At 44.8% G+C, this 23,272-nt stretch overlaps 1 protein-coding gene across 1 annotated transcript in view; it reads left to right on the top strand.

The window, feature by feature from the left end:
- LOC132829932 (probable ATP-dependent RNA helicase DDX60) overlaps positions 1 to 23,272 on the top strand; it is a 166,030-nt gene that overhangs the window by 120,393 nt on the left and 22,365 nt on the right. Inside the window, exons 26-32 of the mRNA XM_060847358.1 lie at positions 1,640 to 1,778; positions 3,448 to 3,600; positions 5,792 to 5,896; positions 6,861 to 7,061; positions 9,724 to 9,828; positions 13,583 to 13,724; positions 16,367 to 16,488. Coding sequence (XP_060703341.1) covers positions 1,640 to 1,778; positions 3,448 to 3,600; positions 5,792 to 5,896; positions 6,861 to 7,061; positions 9,724 to 9,828; positions 13,583 to 13,724; positions 16,367 to 16,488 — 967 coding nt within the window. The remainder of the gene's footprint in view (positions 1 to 1,639; positions 1,779 to 3,447; positions 3,601 to 5,791; positions 5,897 to 6,860; positions 7,062 to 9,723; positions 9,829 to 13,582; positions 13,725 to 16,366; positions 16,489 to 23,272) is intronic.

The following is a 23,272-nucleotide window of genomic DNA, read 5'->3' as shown; positions in this document are numbered from 1 at the left end:
AGTAACAAGCAGGTTACACCGAGGAGAGTCAATGGATGTTATCTACCTGGACTTTAAGAAGGCCTTTGACAAGGTGCTGCTACTGAGTAAGAAAAGGGCCCATGGTGTTGAGACAAGGTGCTCGCATGGATAGAAGCCTGGCTGTCGGGCAGAGAGTGGGGATAAAAGAGTCTTTTTCAGGATGGCAGCCGGTCACAAGTGGTGTTCTGCAAGGCTCAGTGTTGGGACCACAGTTTTTCACTTTATACATTAATGATCCAGATGAAGGAACTGAGGGCATTCTGGCTATGTTTGCAGATGATACAAAGATAGGTAGAGGGACAGGTAGCATTGAGGAGGTAGAGAGGCCACGGGAGGATTTAGACAGGTTAGGAGAGTGGGCAAAGAAGTGACAGATGGAAAGCGTGAAGTCATACTCTTTGGTAAGAAGAACAGACTGTTCTTGGACTGTTTTTGAAATGGGGAGAAAATTCAAAAGTCTGAAGTGCAAAGAGACTTGGGAGTTTTAGTCCAGGAATCTCTCAAGGTAAACTTGCAGGTTGAGTCAGTAGTTAGGAAGACAATATAACGATGGCATTTATTTTGAGAGGACTTGAATATAAGAGCAGGGATGTACTACTGAGGCTGTGTAAGGCTCTGGTCAGACCACATTTGGAGTATTGTGCGCAGTTTTGGGCCCCATATCTCAGGAAGGATGTACTGGCCCTGGAGCATGTTCAGAGCAGGTTCGTGAGAATGGTCCCAGGAATGAAAAGCTTAATGTACGAGGAACGTTTGAGGACTGTGGGTCTATACTGGATGGAGTTTAGAAGGATGGGGGAGCTGGTCTAATTGAAACATAAAGAATACTGAACGGCCTGGACAGAGCGGATGTTGGGAAGACGTTTCCATTGGTGGGAGAGACTAGGTTGAGAGTGTGTTGCTGGAAAAGTACAGCATCCGAGGAGCAGGAAAATCAATGGTTGGGGCTGGGGCCCTTCATCAGGAATGAGGCTGGGAGCCTTGAGGGTGGAGAGATAAATGGGAAGGGGGTGGAGCTGGCGGGAGTAGCTGAGAGTGCAAGAGGTAGGTGGAGGTGGGGGTGGGGGTGAAGGTGATAGGTCAGAGGGGAGGGTGGAGTAGATAGGTGGGGAGGAGGATTGACAGGTGGGACAGGTCATGAGGATGGTGCTGAGCTGGAAGTTTGGAACTAGGGTGAGGTGGAGGGAGGGGGAATGAGGAAACTGGTGAAGTCCACATTGATGCCATGGGGTTGAAGGGTTCCGAGGCGGAAGATGATGCGTTCTTCCTCCAGGCGTTGGGTGGTGAGGGAGTGGCAATGGAGGAGGCCCGGGACTTGCATGTCCTTGGCAGAATGGGAGAGGGAGTCGAAAGGTTAGGCCACGGGGTGGTGTGGTTGATTAGTGCGGGTGTCCTGGAGATGTTCTCTGAAGTACTCTGCAAGAAGGCGTCTGGTCTCCCCAGTGTAGAGGAGACCGCATCGGGAGCAACAGGTACAATAAATGACATGAGTGGAAGTGCAGGTGAAACGCTGATGGATGAGATTGCTCATAATTCTCAACCACCAAAATTGCTGACTTCAACTCCTTGCCTTGGGCTCTTTGGTCATCTGGTTCTTTGTTCATTTTTGTTTCGAAAGGACTGACCTCACCCGAAAGCAAAGCGAGCAACTCGTGCTTTACCGTACCGAATACGACATGTTAGAGCAAAGATATCGGAAACTTTGTGAGCTGCCACCAGGCTGTACTTTTGCAGAGATTTCAACAGCTGATGAGCAGGTAATGGGCTAGATCATGATGGAGGAGGAAACCTCACAATGCACGTAGAACCGGTGAAAGGGTCTGGGGAGGTGAAGCTGTACTGGTCATGTCATTGGATGAATATTCCAGAATCTCCAGCCTGTTGTTGTGTCACCATTGTCTTAGCAGACCATAGGGGCTGATCTCTTATGAGAGCAAAGGCCACCAGACCTCAGGCAACGGAGAAGGTTAAGAAGGAGAGTCCTTCATGGTAACCTCAAACCAGTGATGGGAATTGAACCCACACTGTTGGCATCACACTGCTCTGTAAACCAGCAATCCCACCAATTGAGCTAAACCTATCACATCGCAAGCCTAACGCTCTGGGAGTATGGGTTCAAAACCCACCATGGGAGCTGATGTGTTCAATAAAACAGGGTACAAAAATGCTTTAATGTCGACCATTATTGATTGTTATAAAAACACATCTGATTCACTCGAATCACAGATATTGAGTGACACAGGACCAAATTAGTTACTGATATTGGCTGATATGATTTGTCTTCCACAGGGGTTAATTATTAAGGAAATAGTAATTAGAGGTATTCACGGAGATTAAAACCAGTGTCTAGTCTAAACAACTCACTGGAGGAGGAGGCTCCACAACTATCTCCATCCCCAATGATGGAACAGCCCAGCACATCTGTGCAAAAGTAAGGCTAAAGCTTTCACTGTAATCTTCAGTCCGAAGTACTGAGTGGATGATCTATCTCGTTCTCCCCCATTGATCCCCAGCATCACTCCTCGTGATATCAACAAGTGGTTTGAGAAATTGACTACTGTGAAGGCTACAGGCCCTGACAACATGTCCTGTATAGAAAAATCAGAACAAACCTAACCCGGCCAATACCGCATCATCTGTCTCACTCTCGATCATCAGTAAAGTGATCAGTAAAGTAATCAACAGCTACCAAGCAGCACCTGCTCAGCAGCAACCCACCCAGTGATGCCCAGTGTGGGTTCCACCAGGGCCACTCAGCTCCTGATCTCATTACAGCCTTGATCCAATCATGGAGTGGGAGAAAGTGAGGACTGCAGATGCTGGAGATCAGAGTAAAAAAGTGTGGTGCTGGAAAAGCACAGCAGGACAGGCAGCATCCGAGGAGCAGGAGAGTCGATGTTACGAGCTTAAGCCCTTCACTAGGAATGTGGGGGTTGGGGGAGTGCCCAAGGGGGCTGAGAGATAAATGGGAGAGGGGTGGGGCTAGGGGGAAGGTAGCTAGGAAGGCGATAGGTGGATGAAAATGGGGGTGAAGGTGATAAGTCGGAGAGGAGGGTGAGTGGACAGGTAGGAAGGAAGATGGACTTTGTTCAATAGAGAGGATGTAATGTGGTGGCGATGTAAATTCTTAGAGAGTGAATCAGATTTCCTGTGGGAAATGATTTGGCAGGTTAAAAAATATTGGTCTCACCAATGGTATGGTAACAACCAACAAAGGAGACAATTCAAGGAGAGCGTCCTGGATTGTTACCTGAGTGTCTTGTGACCAGACCTCGGACCCATAGAATTAGCAGAAGAAGAAGAGTCAATGAAACAGGGAGATGATCTGGAACTTTATGGTAACTCGACAATGGGGGAGAGGACAGGGAACAAACGATGAATTAAACAACAAAGTTTAATCAAACAATCCCACTTCTGTTCTTATAGTTCCGGGATAAGATCTTCTTCCGTATGCGAAAAGCAAACTGTTCCAAATATTTTCAGGCAATGTTTTTCCGAGGCATTGGCTGTCATCATGCATCACTGAATAACAAGATCAAACAAACTGTCGAGATGTTATTCAGACGAGGCTATATCAAGGTCAGTAAATATTTAACGTTGCAGTATTTGAAAACCTTTCTTGTGTTGAGGGGTTATGGATGGCCCTCGGATTAACAGGCTTCTTTCTCATTTGTGCTTTGGACGTGATGTCACCATTTAGGTCAGTATTTGTTAACAATCAAGTACTGTTTCTGTGGACCAGACCACATAAGGATGGCAGATTTCCTTCCTGAAAGAGCAGTCAGTGAACCAGAGGGTGTTTATGATCATTGTTACATGGTCATCAATGGGTTAGCCTCAAATACCAGATTTTATTTTTATGTTGAATTTAATCTTCATCATTTGCAAATGGATTCGAGCCCTTGTCTCCAGAACCTTAGCGTGGGTTCCTGGATTATTAGTGGCTCGATCTCATTGACTCCCTGTTAAGAGGGCAAACCTGTCCAAGAGGAAGATTGGGCTGGACATTGGGATCTTTTTTCCCAGGACTGTGAGTGAGTGTTTACTAAGCTGCTGATTCTGTGATGGTTGCTAACTCTCCACCTGCATTCAGGATAATGCCAGACTTGGTTTCCTTTCCTCATTTAAAGGGTGTGGGCATGGCTGCCTGTGCCCTAATTACCCAGAAAGTCAACCACGTTGTTGTGGGTCTGGAGCCAGTCATGTCAGACAGACCCGGTAAGGATGGCCATTTCCTTCCATAAAGGATATTATTGAACCTCAAGAGTTTTTCCCAACAATTGGCAATGGTTTCATGGTCATCCCTGGATTGTAATTCCAGATTTTATTGCTTATTGAATTCAAATTTTACCAACTGCCATGGTGGGATTTGAATCTGGGTCCCCAGAACATTACCTGATCTCTGAATTGACAGTTTGGCGATAATACCACTAGGCCATTGCTCTAGAGAAATCAGAATCATAGAGAAATGATAACACGGAAACAGACCCTTCAATCCAACCATTCCATGCTAACCACAATCCCAAACTAAACTAGTCCCAGCTGCCTGCTCCTGGCCCATCTCCCTCCAAATCTCTCCTATTCATGTACGTAACCAGGATGTCCATTCCCTGCTCAAACTACCCTTTAAGATAGCATCATGCAAAGTCATGAGTGCCCTAGTCCATGTGATCTCCTGGATGAGTTCTAATCACCTGAGTGGCCTAGTGGATCATTTGTGGTCCTCATACATGAAAGAACTGCACAGAGGCTGGTATCGCATCACCAAGTCACCCTTTATTTACTTGTGCACAGTACACTCGCTGGGCCCGCCCAGCTCCGAGTCAGTCCCTGAAGTAACTTGTCTCTCTCGCTTAGAGGAAGCACGTGGCAGACATTCCTGCTGCTGTTCCAGTATGTTTGCAGCTCCCCAGGACATTACGTGATTGCGGGGAGATAGTTGGGGAGGTGAGTCTTGGGGAATGAGGGGAATAGCAAAAAGAGTAAGGCCATTCAGCCCCTCGGGCCTGCTCGAGGATCATGGCTGTTGTTTCATACCAATACTCCAGGAACCATAGCATGAGGCAGTGTCGGAAGAGTCCGTCTTTCCTTGTCTGTCAATCTTATTTATTTCTGTGTTTTTATCTCCTAGCCTGACTGATGGAGAAATAAAACTCGCCCTTATTCTTTAAACAATGTACAAAATGGCCTCAGGCGTTGAGAATTACTAAACATTAGGGAAAGGCTGGATAGGGCCAAGTGCAAAGGGATGGTTAGCTTGTGATATTAATTTTTAATCGAGACTTGCATCAGAGATTTTGAGTTGCTAAAAAAAAGAAGCATACTGTGGAGGCTTTTTATTATGTACTCATCTGTTATTCTTGTGAAAATGAAGTTTGAATAAGATGACATGTAAGAGAGAGTGGAAAGTATAGGGCTGGGGATGCATTAGAATATATTACTTTACCCACTGTGTGATAAAACTTGCGGCCCATCAGTTTCATTGAAAATTGAATTCACTGATAACCTTGCACCATACAGTGGACACTGAGCCTAAGTGTAGTTAGTTACAGGAATAGTTATTTGTCTGCACATTTATTGGCAATTACAGCAACTTTTGTCTAATTATTTTGCAAGAAAGTCAATAATTGCCTCTGAACTCTTTTAATTGTCTGAAATAGCTTAAATTTATGGATGAAAACAGCCACTCACTCATGCAAAGTTCTGAGAAGATGCCAATTAGATCTTCATATCAATGAAAATGGTTAAAACTGTTTCTTTTTTTGTTAAGGTGGTTAGTTCTACATCGACACTTGCTTTGGGGATTAATATGCCTTGCAAGACCACTGTCTTTCTTCAAGATTCCATGTATCTGGATTCCCTCAATTACAGACAGGTAGGTGATACAGGTTGTGGTCAGATCATTATCATTTCTTTATTCCTCCACAGACTCTGGGAGTCACTGGCTATCCCAACATTTATGGGATTTACTGCCCATCCTTAATTGTCCAGCGGGCAGGTAAAAGAGAATTGCATTGGTCAGACTTTCTAAGGAAGGCAGATTTCCTTCATAGAATACATTAGCGTCAAACATTTTTTTGACAAGTCATTAATAGTGTCACTGTGACTATTTTATTTTTTAAACAAATATTCAATATTTGTTAATTCAATTTCACCACTGGCTGTGGTGGGATTTGAACATATGTCCCCCCCCCCCTCAAGAATTAGGCCAGACCTCAGGGATGCTGGGATACTGACATTGCAACCATGCCATGGCGTCCTCTAAATGCAGGCGAAGAGTGATATTTTCTACCTGGGGGAAGGTTATCAGCTAAACCATGGTCCTGAGCCCAATACAGATCTCTAGTATAGCCCAACATAAAAATATGCGGCCCGTGGAGTGCATGGTAACAATACAGGTTTTCTCTGGGTCTCACTAGGTGGCATTGACCCTCTCTCACCTTGACATTTCCCATCAAAAGGTTTCACTAGGTTTTTGGTGTTTAGATTACTTCTTTACCCCAAATACCTCTTCCCACTAGGTGAATGGTTAGACCAATCCAAGGGGTCTTCAGTTCTTCTAACTGAATCAATGACTGAGCTACTCAGTGATTGAATATCAACAGCAATCTCGGATCAGGAATTCCAAAGACTCTCGGTCTTCTGAGTGAAGACATTTCTCCTCATATGGCCAGCTCCTTACCCTAGCTCAATGACTCCTCGTCTTGTCTGTCCAGCCCAGGTCAACAGACACCCAGCGTCGACAGGGGAAGAAATGTGTTTGGAGACATCAGTCCTTGAGGACTATTCTTCCCTCACAACCTAAGTGTGAAATATAATTATGTTTCTTCACTTTCCAGATGTCAGGAAGAGCTGGACGTCGTGGTATGGATAATATCGGGAAGGTCATTTTTCTGAACGTGCCTTTGCCTAAAGTAAAGCGACTGATAAAAGCTAACGTCCCTCAACTGAAGGGCCAGTTCCCCTTGAGCATAACGTTTGTGCTCCGTCTCATGTTATTAGCAGCTAGAGCTGATGACAAGATGGATGCTCAGGCCAAGGTATTTTACTCAGTGCTCCTCTCCTTCTGTTCGTGTCCTTTTCCTGTTCCCTTTCTACTTTGCCATCACCAAATCCAAAAAAAAACCTGTCATGCCTCTGCTCCCTGTCCAGTAAGCCTCAATTTTATGATTCTTCTTGTTTTCAAATCCCTTCATTGCCTTGCCCCCATCTCCCAGTCTCAGCTCAGCATCACCTCTGCTCTCTTCCAATTCCAGTATCTCCATTTTGAATCGTTCTGCCTTTGCAATCTTTGCTTGGACACTAACTCCTTGGATTCCCTCCTTAAACCTCACGGTCTCACTCCTCTACTCCTTTCATGCGCTTAGTGCCAAATTCTATTTGTCTCCACTCGCGCGAAGCAACTTGCCATGATTCACTCCATAAAAAAATGGCATAATTACAGATTGTTTTCCACTGAGTGAATGAGGTTTAAAATAGAGTGGTGCTTAGAATAGAATCAAATCCCTACAGAATGGAAACAGATCGTTTGACCCAATAAGTTCACACTGGCTCTCTGAAGAGTATCCCACCCAGACTCATTCTCCTATATTTATTCCTGACTAATGCACCTAATCTACACATTTCTGAGCACTACGAGCAACTTAGCATGAACAATTCACCCAACCTGCACATCTTTGGATTGTGGAACTGGAGCACTCAGAGGAAACCCACACGGACACGGGGTGAATGTGCAAACTCCACACAGACAGTCACCCAAGGCTGGGATTGAACCCAGATCCCTGCCGTTGTGAGGCAGTAGTACTAACAACTGAGCCACCATGTCGTTGGGTCAGAGGTTATGGGTTGAAAGTAAAAGAATGAAAAACCATTTAGCCATGATTGAATGGTGGAGCAGAGTCAATGGGCTGAATGGCCTAATTTCTGCTCCTATGACTTATGGTCTTACAGTTAGGGTTTAGGACTTGTGCAGAAGATAAAGATCAAGTCAGGACTGGTTGTGACATTAAACCTCTACCCCTTTCATAATTACTGGGTAAATTCAACAGAAATTGAAGGATTTTTGTCAGGTCAGGTTCTAAGGGCTGTGAATCACGTTGGGCAGATGGAGCTAAGCTGCAGGTTAACCATCACTGTTATGAGGGGCTGAATGACCTTTCTCTGCTTCGGATGTTTCTTTGTTTCTTCCTAATTAATTCTGTCAGGCAAGTGATTGAGGCTCACTCTTCCTTTTTATACAATTTATTCAGAGGTTGTGGGTATTGTTGGCTGGGCCAGCATTTACTGCCTGTCCCCAGTTGTTCCTAACTAGATGGTGTTTGTTGTGATTGTAACATGGTCAGCCAGGTGGACCTCAGACAGTGTGAGTTCCCTGGTTGGGGCTGTTAACCTGGACCAATCAGGGAGCCCCAGCTGACAGAAATGATCAGGAGATTTAGAGAGCCGCTTCGCTCTGAGAGTTGGCTCGGTGGGAGCTGGATCTGTGTCAAGTACTCTCTGTGTGTAAGTCAAGGGTGACTGGATGACAGGATACTATGTAGAGTTATTTCAGTGGTGAGCTGCCATCTTGAACATGCTGTAGTCCCTGTGCTGTGGGTAGACCCACAATGCCCTTAGGGAGGGAATTCCAGGGTTTTGACACAACCAGCTATGTTGGAGGTTGCTTTGGGCTGTACAACAGTGACCAGACTTTGGAAGTACTTTGATGGCTTTACGTTACTTCAGATCAATGCATAGTGATGGGACATAAGGTGGACAGACTCAAATTGCCATCACAACAGAGAGGAGAAAGTGAGGTCTGCAGATGCTGGAGATCAGAGCTGAAAATGTGTTGCTGGAAAAGCGCGAAGAAGGGCTTCTTCATTCCTGATGAAGGGCTTATGCCCGAAACGTCGAATTTCCTGTTCCTTGGATGCTGCCTGACCTGCATCGCAACATAGAACAAATAATGAATAGCGAAAGATTTGTTGCACTTGTAAAGCACCCTGAGGATACACTGCTGACCTGAAAAGTTGCTATTCAAATGCAGAAAATTTCTCCCAAGTACCAATAAAGCTATTTCAATTTGTTCCATATTGTGATGACACTTTGAATATGTACCCCTTGTGTCCCATCACTATGCATTAATCTGAAGTAATTTTGCTTTCTATAATTGCTGTATCTAGACTAATTGAGCTAATTTTCAGCACTCTTTACCTCTCCTGCATTCTGACTGTCAATCGTCATTTATCTGTGGTAATTCTGCAGCACTGCCTTGGGTGCTATTAAAGTGAACATTTTTAAAACATTTAAAACACTTTGCCATTCCTGTTCTGTTTAATAGGATAGGTTGACTCATAATGAGGGAGTTTCAATTTTCTCTCTCTTTCTCAGTCTTACTGTCACGCTCTCTCTCTCTCTCTCTCACTTTCTCTTGTTCGTTCCTCGATGCTGAATAGTTTGGAGTGAAGGCGAGAATGAGAGTTGCTGTCTGAATGTGAGTGCACTTCTAAGAATGAAAGGATGGTAATGGATGAGTAGCAGGATGGGAGGAAGGAGGGGAGATAGGGAAGAGTAGTGGGAACCACAAGAGCTGAGAAGGAGAACAAGACAGCCGAGGTCATGGATGGGATAAACTGGTGAAACATTGAATGGATGTCTTTCTCAATAATGTGAAGTTTATCTTACAGTGTTCATTTTTAAAATAATCTTTTGTTCTGACAGGTACTTTCCGTCCTGCAACACTCTATGATGACCTTCAATCAACCCAAAAAGCAGAATATTGTTAAATTCTACTTCCTGTTCGCTCTGCAGTTCCTGCTTAGACAAGTGAGTTGATCAGATTCTCATAAAACCTACCACCTCATCAGAATTCCCAGGGTTTTGCAACACTCTGCCTCAAATAGTTAGGATTATGCTTTCTGTTCCTGGTGTTCCATTGCTGGAAATGTACCTAAATTCCCAATCTCCTCACTTATGGAGTCATCCAGCACGGAAACAGACCCTTCGGTCCAACCAGTCTATGCCAAGCATAATCCCAAACTAAATTGGTCCCCGCTGCCTGCTCCTGGCCTATTTCTCTCCAAACATTTCTAGTCCATGTGTCTTTTAAACATTGTAACTGTAACCACATCCACCACTCCCTCTGGAGGTTTATTCACACACAAACCACACTCTGTGTAAAAACATTGCCCCTCATGTCCTTTCTCCTCTCACCTTAAAAATATGCCACCTAGTTTTGGACCCCTCCAGGCTAGGGAAAAGCTCCCTGCCATTTATCTTAACCATACCCCTCCTGATTTTATAAACCTCTGTAAGGTCACCCCCTCAGCCTCCTACACTCCAGTGAAAAAAGTCTCAGCTTCTCCTCACATCTCAAACCCTCCATTTCCAGCAACATCTCGGTGAATCTCTTCTGAACCCTTTCCAGCGTAATAATATCCTTCATGTAACATTCCCGTGAAGTTAGAGCTGCGTCAAGAGCATCAGCTCCAAGAATTCCCAGGTGAATGTAACACTACCTCTCAATCCCCTCTGAAGAGGGAAAGCCACTTTCAAAAGTTAGAGTTACATCTGAAAATGATGTAATTGGCACACTGTTGGATGAGTCTCATAACACTAGCTCCAAGCCCAATCTTTGCACCATTATTTGCAATTGACCAAACCTCATGTATACTTGTACAACATCATTACAAATCCGATGGCAGATGTAATGGACCAGGTCAGATCCTCTCAGAAGATGTTAAGGAGACAGCTGACACCCTAACATTTTCTTATTTAAAGGTAGAGTTGAAATGCCTTTCTCCTGATGCAATGCGACTGGTCAAACCACTCGACGTTAACTAAAACACCAATTTATTTGAACGCAACAGTGAAAACACAACAATAGAAAGGGAGAAACTATCTCTGGTACCCCAAAAGGGTATCATTATTTCTCAGCCAATATTGGGCAGCTCTTTCAGCCAGTTTCTGTAATCAGTTGAAAAATGTGTTGCTGGAAAAGCGCAGCAAGTCAGGCAGCATCAAAGGAGCAGGAGAATCGACGTTTCGGGCATAAGCCCTTCTTCAGGAAATCCTGATTTATTTTCATGATGGACATCCAGTCCCTGTACTTATCTTCACGATGGACATCCAGTCCCTGTACACCTCCATCCCCCATCACGAAGGACTCAAAGCCCTTCACTTCTTCCTTCCCCGCCGCACCAACCAGTACCCTTCCACTGACACCCTCCTTCGACTGACTGAACTGGTCCTCACCCTGAACAACTTCTCTTTCCAATCCTCCCACTTCCTCCAAACTGAAGGAGTTGCCATGGGCACCTGCATGGGCCCCAGCTATGTCTGTCTCTTCGTAGGATATGTGGAACAGTCCATCTTCCGCAACTACACTGGCACCACCCCCCACCTTTTCCTCCGATACATCGATGACTGTATCGGCGCTGCCTCGTGCTCCCACGAGGAGGTTGAACAGTTCATCAACTTTACCAACACCTTCCATCCCGACCTGAAATTCACCTGGACTGTCTCAGACTCCTCCCTCCCCTTCCTAGACCTTTCCATTTCTATCTCGGGCGACTGACTCAACACAGACATTTACTATAAACCGACTGACTCCCACAGCTACCTGGACTACACCTCCTCCCACCCTGCCCCCTGTAAAAACGCCATCCCATATTCCCAATTCCTTCGTCTCCGCCGCATCTGCTCCCAGGAGGACTAGTTCCAATACCATACAGCCCAGATGGCCTCCTTCTTCAAGGACCGCAGATTCCCCCCAGACGTGATCGACGATGCCCTCCACCGCATCTCCTCCACTTCCCGCTCCTCCGCCCTTGAGCCCCGCCCCTCCAACCACCACCAAGACAGAACCCCACTGGTTCTCACCTACCACCCCACCAACCTCCGTATACAGCGTATCATCCGCCGTCATTTCCGCCAACTTTAGACGGACCCCACCACCAGGGATATATTTCCCTCCCCTCCACTATCAGTGTTCCGCAAGGACCACTCCCTTCGTGACTCCCTCGTCAGGTCCACACCCCCCACCAACCCAACCTCCACTCCCGGCACCTTCACCTGCAACCGCAGGAAAAGTAAAACTTGCGCCCACACCTCCTCCCTTACTTCTCTCCAAGGCTCCAAGGGATCCTTCCATATCCGCCACAAATTCACCTGCACCTCCACACACATCATCTATTGCATCCGCTGCACCCGATGTGGCCTCCTCTATATTGGGGAGACAGGCCGCCTACTTGCAGAACGCTTCAGGGAACACCTCTGGGACGCCCGGACCAACCAACCCTACCACCCCGTGGCTCAACACTTTAACTCTCCCTTTTGGAGGAAGAGCGCCTCATTTTCCGCCTGGGAACCCTCCAACCACAAGGGATGAACTCAGATTTCTCCAGTTTCCTCGTTTCCCCTCCCCCCACCTTGTCTCAGTCGATTCCCTTGAACTCAGCACCGCCCTCCTAACCTGCAATCTTCTTCCTGACCTCTCCGCCCCCACCCCACTCCGGCCTATCACCCTCACCTTGACCTCCTTCCACCTATCACATCCCCATCGCCCCTCCCCCAAGTCCCTCCTCCCTACCTTTTATCTTAGCCTGCCTGGCACCCTCTCCTCATTCCTGATGAAGGGCTCTGGCCCCAAAACGTGGAATTTCCTGTTCCTTGGATGCTGCCTGACCTGCTGTGCTTTAATCAGCAACACATTTTCAGCTCTTATGCCCGAAACATTGATTCTCCTGCTCCTTGGATGCTGCCTGACTTGTTGCGCTTTTCCAGCAACACATTTTTCAGCTCTGTTTTCCAGCATCTGCAGTCCTCACTTTCTCCTAGTTTGTGTGAGCAGTATGTGAGAACTTGCAGTGCACGAACTGGCTCAGTGGTTAGTGCTGTCACCTCACAGCGCTAGAGACCCAGATTTGATACCAGCTGTGGGTGACTGCCGATATGCAGGGGCTACTTCTGGATGGCATGGTGGCTCAGTGGTTAGTGCTGTTACCTCACAGTGCTAGGGACCCAGGTTCAATTCCACCCTCAGGTGACTATCTGTGTGGAGTTTGCATATTCTCCCCATGTCTGGGTGGGTTTCCTACTCACAGTCCAAAGATGTGCAGTTTAGGTGAATTAGCCAGTGTTCACGGATAGGCGCATTAGTCAGGGGTGAATGTAGGGGAATGGATCTGGGTGGGCTACTCTTTGAAAGGTTGGTGTGGATGTGTTGGGCCGGAGGGCCTGTTTCCACACTGTAAGGATTCTATTATTCTGATTTCCTCCCGCAGTCCAAAGATTTGTGGGCTAGGTGGATGGGCTGTGCTAATTTGTCCAGGTGTATGTAAACTAGCTGACTTGGACATGGTGGGATTTTTTTTAGGGTCAGTGTAGACTTGACGGACTGAATGGCCTGCTTCCACACTGTAGGGATTCCACAATTTTGGCTGGAACATGTTTTAGGATATCACTTCTGAATGCAAGTCTTTCTCTTTTTAATCAGAGAAAATTGACATTCAAAGTGAATAGTAATACTGTGATTTGAGCTAACGGAACGCGATCTGAATTCAATGATTTGTCACTGCAGAGCTATCTGGATGGAGAGGGTCAGCCTCAGGGATTTGCGGGCCTGGTGATGCACACACACTACCATGAACCAGCCAACTTCGTCTTCATCCACTTCCTGGTGGAGCATCTGCTGCACAAAATCTGTAGGCCTCTGAAAAAAGGTGAGTTAAAAACAGTCGCTGGGAAATTCCTGGGGATGGGCTGAGGAACACATTAGTGGAAATACTGCATGCACGCATAAGGTGGTGTTTCTATCAGTCACAACAGGCCAAATGGCTTCCTGCTGTGTTTTAAGGTCTCCATCTCACACCCCACTGCCCCATGGGCAAAGGATGGAAAGGGTAACTGAGCTGAGAATCTGTTCCCCAGCCGCTGCTTGTCGGATACTGCCTGAACTGCTGTGCTTTTCCAGCACCACTGATCCAGAATCTGGTTTCTAGCATCTGCAGTCATTGTTTTTATCCCCTGCTTCAGGTCAGGCTTTCGAATAGATAACCTGAAATGTGGTTGAGATTGTAGCCTTGCCTCAAAGGCAGGGCCTTCAGCAATGCAGCTCTCCCACAGCAGTAACCCTAACCTGGCTGGACAAGACCTGAACACATCACCTGTTCAGCAAAAAGGCATGAGTGCTAGAAACTGAGCCAAACAAGATTCTGCACAGCTGGGAAGAAATATTCCTGAATGTTGGAAGATCGGGATCGCCGGTGAGCTCAAACGGTCTCTCAAAGCTGTTTCAGCATCATCAGGCACTGCGTGTTCTGAATGAAGATTCCTCGACTTCCATGTAATTTCCCACAAGAAAAGGGGAGAACGGGAGCCATTAAAGGGGAAAAACAAAATTCCTGAGAATTTCTATCCTAACCCCCCATCAGGCAAATCATCTTCATGGACCAAGCATTCCATCAGATGTGATCTCTATCTTAGTTAAAAAGGGCTGGCCCAGCTCTTTCACACACACACACTCACACACACGCACACTCTCACACACACACAGACACTCACTTTCTTATACACACACACACTCACCTTCACACGCATACAGGCACACTTTCACACAAACACACTCACAGACGCACTCACACACGCACACACACACGAACACACATAGAGCCATACACCCCCTCACAAACACACACACTCACAGACGCACTCACACACACTCACCCTCACACACACAGACAGACACACACTCTCTCACTCACTCACTCTCACACACACACACACACACACACACACACACACACACACACACACACACACACAACCAAAATATCAGTGCGCATTGGCGAGGATGTGAAATTGAACTGAAATGAAGATGCTTGAATGACTCTCCATAGTTTTGAGAATTTATTGCTGTATTTGAATGTGTATTATGGATAGGTAGATGTTTTTAAGTTCTAAGAACTTCTTCATTCTTGGAATTGTTTTTGTCCTCTCTCCTATGAAAATGGATGCAAAATGCCTCTTCAAAACCTTTGCCATTTCCTTGCTTCCCATTATTCATTCAGCAGACTCACTTTCTAAGGAACCAATGTTCATTTTTGTTAATCTATTCCTTTCTATTTACTTGAAGAAGCTTTTACTCTCCATTTTCACATTTCTTGCTGACTTTATCTCTGACAGCTCTCCCACTTTATTATATTTTCATCATCCTTTGCTGGTTTCTAAAATTTAACCAACCTTTTATTTTATTTACTTGATTTATTGTTGTCGCATGTACCTGAGTAGAGTGGAAAGTTTTGTTTTGTGAGCAGTACACGCAGATCATAACACACAAGGGCATACAAATCACAAGGTGCTTAGACAGAATGAGGCAGACAAGGTTATGGCTGCACGGGAGATGCACAGAAGCAAGACCAACATTAAATTTGAAATTTGAGGGACCCAGTCAGAAATCTACTAACAGCGGGGAAGAAGAGGGGATTCCTGATGAAGGGCTTTTGCCCGAAATGTCGATTTTGCTGCTCCTTGGATGCTGCCTGAACTGCTGTGCTCTTCCAGCACCACTGATCCAGAATCTGGTTTCCAGCATTGTTTTTACCAGCGGGGATGAAGCTGTTCTTGAACCTGTTGGTACGTGTGTTAAAGCTTTTGTAGTTTCTGCGTGATGGAAGAGGCTGGAAGACAGTGCAACCAAGGTGGGAGGGGCCTTTGATGGTGTTGGCTCCCTTCCATGGTAACGAGAAATGTAAATGGAGCCCATGGGGGGTGGGAGGGTGGCTTCTGTAATGGTCTGGGCTGTGCACACAACCTTCTGTGGTTTCTTATGATCCTGGGCAGAGCAGTTGTCGCATCAATCTGTGGTGCACTCGGATAAAATGCTTTCTATGGTGCATTTATAACGGTTGGTGAGGGTCCTTCTGGACGTCTGAGCTGCTGTTAAATTTCACCACATGGTTAGCACTGCTGCCTCACAGCGCCAGAGACCCGGGTTCAATTCCTGCCTCAGGCAACTGTCTATGTGGAGTTTGCACCTTCTCCCCATCTCTGTGTGGGTTTCCTCCCACAGTCCGAAAATGTGCAGGTTAGGTGAATTGGCCATGCTAAATTGCCCTGTAGTGTTAGGTGAAGAGGTAAATGTGAATAGCTCTGGGTGGGTCGGTTTGGACCTGTAGGGCCGAAGGACCTGCTTCCACACTGTAAGTAATCTAAAAAAAATTGTGTATATTTTCTTTCCATTTGATATCATCCTTCTTCACATTCTTAGTTGATCATGGATGTGATGTCTCACTGATGATGTGACATCAGCCCGTGTTAATAGCAGCTTCCAACTTAAAAGATTATTATTTATTCCTATGAACAGAATCAAAGCAGTTTTCAGAAGACGTGATGGAAACCTTAGTTCTCATATTGGCAAACCTATTCGGAAGAAGATATCTCCCACCCTGCTTAGAAAAAGAGGAGCTTACGTTTGAACAGTCGAAGGTGAGTGGTGGGTGTGAGAATGTCGTTAACAGTCCATGCATACATTCCTCTGCCCCTCTTATAAGTTAATTCTTTGACAGAAGGACCAGAAATTAAGGGAGGCTTGGCTGTTGGGTTAAAGGCTTCCATATCAGAGTGGCACAGCTGCCTTATAGCGCCAGGGTCCTGGGTTCAATTCCCGCCTCAGGTGACTGTCTGTGTGGAGTTTGCACATTCTCCCCGCATCTGCGTGGATTTCCTCTGGGTGCTCTGGCTTCCACCCACAGTCCAAAGCTGTGCAGTTTAGGTGGATTGGCTATCAGAAATGCAGGGAGGAGAAAGTGAGGATTGAAGATGTTGGATTTGGAAATGCAGGGTTAAGAGGATGGACTGGGATGGTCTTTGAAGGGTCAGTGTGAACTCAATGGCCTCTTTTATGCACTGTAGTGATTCCAAACAAGGTACTCTTCAAACAACACTTTGCCCTAGCCCTCATTTGGGAACTACATGCCATGTCACTTTTAGAAATGCAAGTCATAGAGTCGGAAGCTGAGGGGTGACCTTATGGACATTTAATAAATTATGAGGGGCATGGATAGGATAAATAGACAAAGTCTTTTCCCTGGGGCTGGGGAGTCCAAAACTAGAGGGCATAGATTTAGGGTGAGAGGGGAAAGATATAAAAGAGACCGAAGGGGTAACGTTTTCACGCAGAGAGTGGTACGTGTATGGAATGAGCTGCCAGAGGATGTAGTGGAGGCTGGTACAATTGCAATGTTTAAAAGGCATTTGGATGGATATATGTATAGGAAGGGTTTGGAGGGATATGGGCTGGGTGCTGGCAGGTGGGACAAGATTGGGTTGGGATATCTGGTCGGCATGGATGGGTTGGACCGAAGGGTCTGTTTCCATGCTGTACGTCTCTATGACTCTATATGGTCAAGCTGAACAGCTCTAAACTTGATTGAGAGCAGGTTATGCTCATTGTACATTGAATTGAAAAGTGGGATGCCTCCCAACTCCATTTTGATGTATCTCCTTGCCCTTCTCCCTACCTCTCTCTTAGGCTTGCTGGCTTGCCTTGTCTTGAACTGGCTTTGCATGTGAATTAATCATTTGGGAAACACAAGTGGTGGTTAATTTAAAAAAAAATGCAGTTTGGCAATGGGGATAAAAGGAAGTTCAACTTGTGTAAGAGCACTTCTGGAACATTGAAGAGAAAAAAATTAAAAAGAGAGAGACAATGAGTCAGGTTTCACTGAGGCAGTGGTAACATCACTAAACTAACGTTCCAGACCATCTAGATAATAGAACATAGAACATAGAAAAATACAGCGCAGTACAGGCCCTTCGGCCCTCGATGTTGCGCCAATCCAAGCCCACCTAACCTACACTAGCCCACTTTCCTCCATATGCCTATCCAATGCCCGTTTAAATGCCCATGAAGAGGGAGAGTCCACCACTGCTACTGGCAGGGCATTCCATGAACTCACGACTCGCTGAGTAAAGAATCTACCCCTAACATCAGTCCTATACCTACCACCCCTTAATTTAAAGCTATTTAAAGCTATATATTTGATAGGAGAGGGGTTTGACACCAACCATGGAAATGGTGAAATGTGAATTATTTAAAGTTTGAGATCTGAACCAAAAAAGCATCAAATGAGTTGGACTCTGGTGGGAGTTGATCGCTTAATGATACAATTGCTAGATTATTAAACCAGAGACCCAGATAACATTTCGTGACATGGGTTCAAATCTCATCATGGGATGAGATGGGATGGTGGAATTTGGATCCAATAAAAACCTGTCTAATGAGGACCATGAAACAGTTGTCTATTATTGGGAAGCCCCACCTGGTTCATTCATGTCCTTTTGGGAGGGACACTGCTGTCCTTACCCGGTCTGGCTGACATGTGACTGCACACTCACAGCCAATATGGTTGACTTTTTTTTAAGATTAGATTACTTACAGCGTGGAAACAGGCCCTTTGGCCCAACAAGTCCACACCGACCCGCAACCCACCCAGTCCTATTCCCCTACATTTACCCCTGCCCCTAACACTACGGGCAATTTAGCATGGCCAATTCACCTAACCTGTACATTTTTGGACTGTGGGAGGAAAACAGAGCAACCCCACGCAGACACGGGGAGAATGTGCAAACTCCACATAGTCAGTTGCCTGAGGCAGGAATTGAACCCGGGTCTCTGGCGCCGCGAGGCAGCAGTGCTAACCACTGTGCCACTGTGCCGACTCTTAACTGCCCACTGGGCATTTGGAGAGGTCAATAAATGCTGCTCTAACCAGCCACATTTATAACCTGCGATGAATTAAGAAAAAATTAGTTGGGATCCAATTCATCCCACCCCTTATCTCCCTACCTTTCCCTCATCTTTAGTGTTCTGCTAAATCCTTAAGGGGAAATTGGAATTAATCAACTGGGAAATTGGGGAAATTTACTGACAGTGGTTAATAGATGGAGCAAGCACCATGGTTGACTTGGTGATGGGAGAAAGAAATTGGCTATGTAAGAGCATTATGTCAGATTGGGATCTGAGGGCAAGTGGGAGTGTAATGGGAACATCATTGCATGAGCAGTAATCCATCCCAGGTTAACATAACATTGTGAGTTCAATCCCGACATTGCAGGTGGTGAAATTTGAATTCAACTTTTTTTGAAAGACTAGAATTATAAAGCTAAACCCAATGGTAGCCATGTAGAAACTCATTTCATCTGAGGGAGCAGGAGAGAGAAGAAATTGCAATTTGAAGGGTGTGTAGTGTAGTGGTAGTGTCCTTACCTCTGATCCAGGAGGCCTGGGTACAAGTCCCATCTGTTCTAAAGTGTGAAGTCACATCTTTGAACAGGATGATTAAGCAATCTGCCCCTGGTGAGCAGTGTTTAATTGTTCCTGTTCAGTTATGTCAATTTTGGTGGTGGGTTTTCAAAGGAAAGCTTTGTTTTCTTGAAAGCAAAGAGCTGTGTTTGCCATCGTTGCTTTACCTCCCCCCACCTTAATGTTTCCTAGAGCTCTCCATTTGTTCTAGTTTGCTATCTGATAAATTCCCCAATTGTCCTGGCTCTCTATTTCACGTTCGGTGGTGTTTCTAATTATACACGTCAATAGATCGCACTCACTAACAAAAGCTTGTTTTCTTCTGATGCCTCATCAATTGCTTTTTGAAAATCCAACCCTACACCTTCTACTGGTCCTCTTTATTACCATACTTGTTACACACTTGAACAACAGCTGTTGATGCATCCAACATGATTTCCATTTCAGACAACCACGCTGACTTTGCTTGATTGAACTATAATTCTTTTTTTGGTGATCTGCTCCTTCGCTTAGATTCCAACAGGCAAGTTCAGCAAGGCTTCAGAAAGGCAAATGCTATGTTGGCCTTTAATACAAAAGGGTTTGAGCTCAAGACATTAGAGAGACACCATTTAAGTGTAGATTAGTGTGGTGCTGAGAAAGCACAGCAGGCCAGTCAGCATCCAAGGAGCAGGAAAATTGACTTTTCAGGCAAAAAGCCCTTCATCAGGAATGATGCTGCCTGACTTGCTGTGCTTTTCCAGCACTATTCTAATCTAGACTCTGATTTCCAGCATCTGCAGTCCTCACTTTTGCCACCATTTAAGTGTAGTTAACACCATAACAGGGAAGAGCAGAAGTAGACCATTCTGTCCATTGATTCTGCTTCACCAATCAATGAGATCTTGACTAACCTGATAATCATTTCCCCTTATCCTTGATTGCATTTCTGATTAAAGATTCATCTGTCTCAGCCTTAAAGTCACTTACCTCCCCAACGTTGACAACCAACAGTGATAAAGAATTCCAAGCATTTGCTACCCTCCGAGAGAAAAACCTGGCCCTAAATCCCGTCCACCATCTACATGGCACAAGTCTGGAGTGTGATGGAATAATCCCCACTTGCCTGGATGGGTGCAGCTCCAACAACACTCATGAAGCTTGACACCATCCAGGACAAAGCTGCCCACTTGATTGACACCATGTGCACAAGCACCTACCATGATGTGGAATGGAACAAAAAGTAATTCCTCCCCATCTCTGTTCTAACTGATGGGCCCTTGGTCTGAGATTTCTCCCTCTTCTCAAGGGGAAACAACCTATCCACATCTATTCTGTCAAGCCCTTTAAGAATCTTGCATATTTCAATAAGGTCACCCACTCAATATTCTAAACTCCATTGAGTACAGACCCAACCTACTCAACATCTCTAATAAGACAGTCCCTCCATCCCTGGGATCAGCCGAGTGAACCTTCTCTGGACTGCCTCCAATTTCAGTACAATTTTCCTTAGGTAAGGAGGCCTGAACTGTTCACAGTATTCCAATGTGGTCCAACTGGTGCTTTGTATAGTTTGAGCAAGATTTCCCTATTGATATAGTCCATTGCCTTTGAAAGGAAGACCGACAGTCCCCCTGGTTTCTCTATTACCCGCTGACCAGGCATGCTAATGTTTTGTGAATCATACATGACAGCTCCCAAACACCCCAGAGCAACACCTTTCTGCTGTCGTTCTCCATTTAATTAATAATCAGCTGCTTTATTCAACCTACTGAAGTGCATGACTCTACATTTTCCAACATTATATTCCAGCTGTCAAGTTTTTACTCCACTTGCTTATCCCTCTGTCTACTCTTTGTGTCGTCCTCACCATTTATCTTCCCAATTATTTTTGTGTCATCTACAAATTTCAATATTGTATATTCGCAGTCCTCATCCAAGTCATTAATATATATTGACAATATTTGTGGTCCCAGCACCAATCCCTGCAGCACTCTACTGGTTAAAACTTACCCTTCTGAAATTGGCACCTTTAGCTCAACTCTCTGTTTTCTAATCCTCTATCCATGCTAACATAGTACCTTGAGCATCATGGGCACTTGTTTAAGTAGCCAAATATGAATTTCCTTACCAAATGCTTTCGGGTACTCAAAATATATTACATCTACTACCTCTTCTTTATCAATCTTGTTTGTTGCTTCCTCAAAAGAATTCTAGTAAATGCCGCAGGATATGATTTCCTCTTTGTGAAGCCATTGCTAATTCTGTTTGATCATGTTGCATATTTCTAAATACTTTAAAAAATACTTTATAAATATCCTTTATAATAATCTCTAACATTTCCCAGTAACAGATGTTAAACAAACTGGCCTATAGTTATCATTTTTAATCTCCTTCCCTTTTTGAATAAAGATGTTACATTGACAGTTTTCCTATCCTCTGAAACTTTTACCAGAATCTAAGAATACTTGGTAAATTAATACCATCCCACAATGATCTCTGTAGCTACTCCATTTAAAATCCAAGAGTGCATTCCATCAGGTCCAGGTGGTTTATCGGTCTTTAGCCTCATTAGTTTCTCTGGTACGTTTTCTCTAGTGATAGTCATTGCATTTATTTGCTCCTGTTTATGCTCCCTGATTAAGATCTTTTGGAGTGTTGTTAATACCTTCTCGAGTGCAAAATATTTATTCATTTTGTCTGCCATTCATGGTTCCCCATTTATATTTCCCCAGCATTATTCTCTAAGAGCTCTATGTTCACTTTGGCTTCTCTCTTACTTTTAATTTTAGGAGCTCTTGCTGTCTGTATAATGCTAGCTCAACCTGTTTACTAGCAATCTTGAACACATTGTACGTAATTTCTATTTGATACTTTCTGTACGTTCCCTCATTAACCATAATTACATTATTCCCTTCATAGTGCCATTCTTTCTCAGTGGGACACAACTTTGCCATGAGCCATGAACTATTCTCTTAAATACGTGCCATTGTTCCTCAATGGTTTTTGTTCCTAATATCCTTGCTCAGTCCTCTCTAGTTAGCTGTGCTCCCATTCCATTCTCATTACCCTTATTTAAGTTTAACACAATTGCTCTGACCCGCATTTCTCCCTCTCCAGTAATATCCATTGCAGGTCTCAATCCTGAGAAAATATCATTCCTCTCTCAAATTTTCCAATCTTTTCTCCAGGTAGGGGAGTGCAAAACTAGAGGTTATAGGTTTGAGGTGAGAGGGGAAAGATTTAAAAAGGACCTAAAGAATACCTTTTTCACGCAGAGGGAATGAGCTGCCAGAGGGAGTGGTGGAGGCTGGTACAATTACAACATGTAAAGGCATCTGGATGTATATGGATTAGAAGGGTTTAGAGGGATAAGGGCCAAACGCTGGCAAATGGGACTAAATTAAAATAGGATATGTGGTCATCATGGACGAGTTGGATGAAGAGTCTGCTTCCATGCGGTACAGCTCTCTGACTCTATGATGCTTCCCATGATGTTGAGACCGTATTTTAACAAGTTCTTTCTGAGTTTGATGGCATGAAGCTTTCATAATTATGATGCCTAAAATTGTTCTGTTCTGGCAACTTGAATATTTACATTCAGAGTAAAAAGTGAGGTCTGCAGATGCTGGAGATCACAGCTGAAAATGTGTTGCTGGTTAAAGTGCAGCAGGTCAGGCAGCATCCAAGGAACAAGAAATTCAATGTTTCGGGAAGGGCTTATGCCCGAAACGTCGAATTTCCTGTTCCTTGGATGCTGCCTGACCTGCTGCGCTTTAACCAGCAACACATTTTCAGCTATTTACATTCAGATTCTTCCATCTTGGAAGCTCCGTACAGTAGACATTACTTTTTCTGAAGCGACTTATTTTACTGAAATGAACTGAAAATGTAGTTCTATTGCCAAGAGAAAGGTTATTCTCATCTGAAGTGAATTCTGAGTTCTTAGAAACAAAATATTTTGAATATTCTTTTCTGAAGTCAAAA

The sequence above is a fragment of the Hemiscyllium ocellatum genome, chromosome 2 (genome assembly GCF_020745735.1).
Source record: "Hemiscyllium ocellatum isolate sHemOce1 chromosome 2, sHemOce1.pat.X.cur, whole genome shotgun sequence".
Lineage (NCBI taxonomy): Eukaryota > Metazoa > Chordata > Chondrichthyes > Orectolobiformes > Hemiscylliidae > Hemiscyllium > Hemiscyllium ocellatum.
Note: the sequence above shows the minus strand (reverse complement) of the source record. Positions and strands in the feature narration are given on the sequence as shown.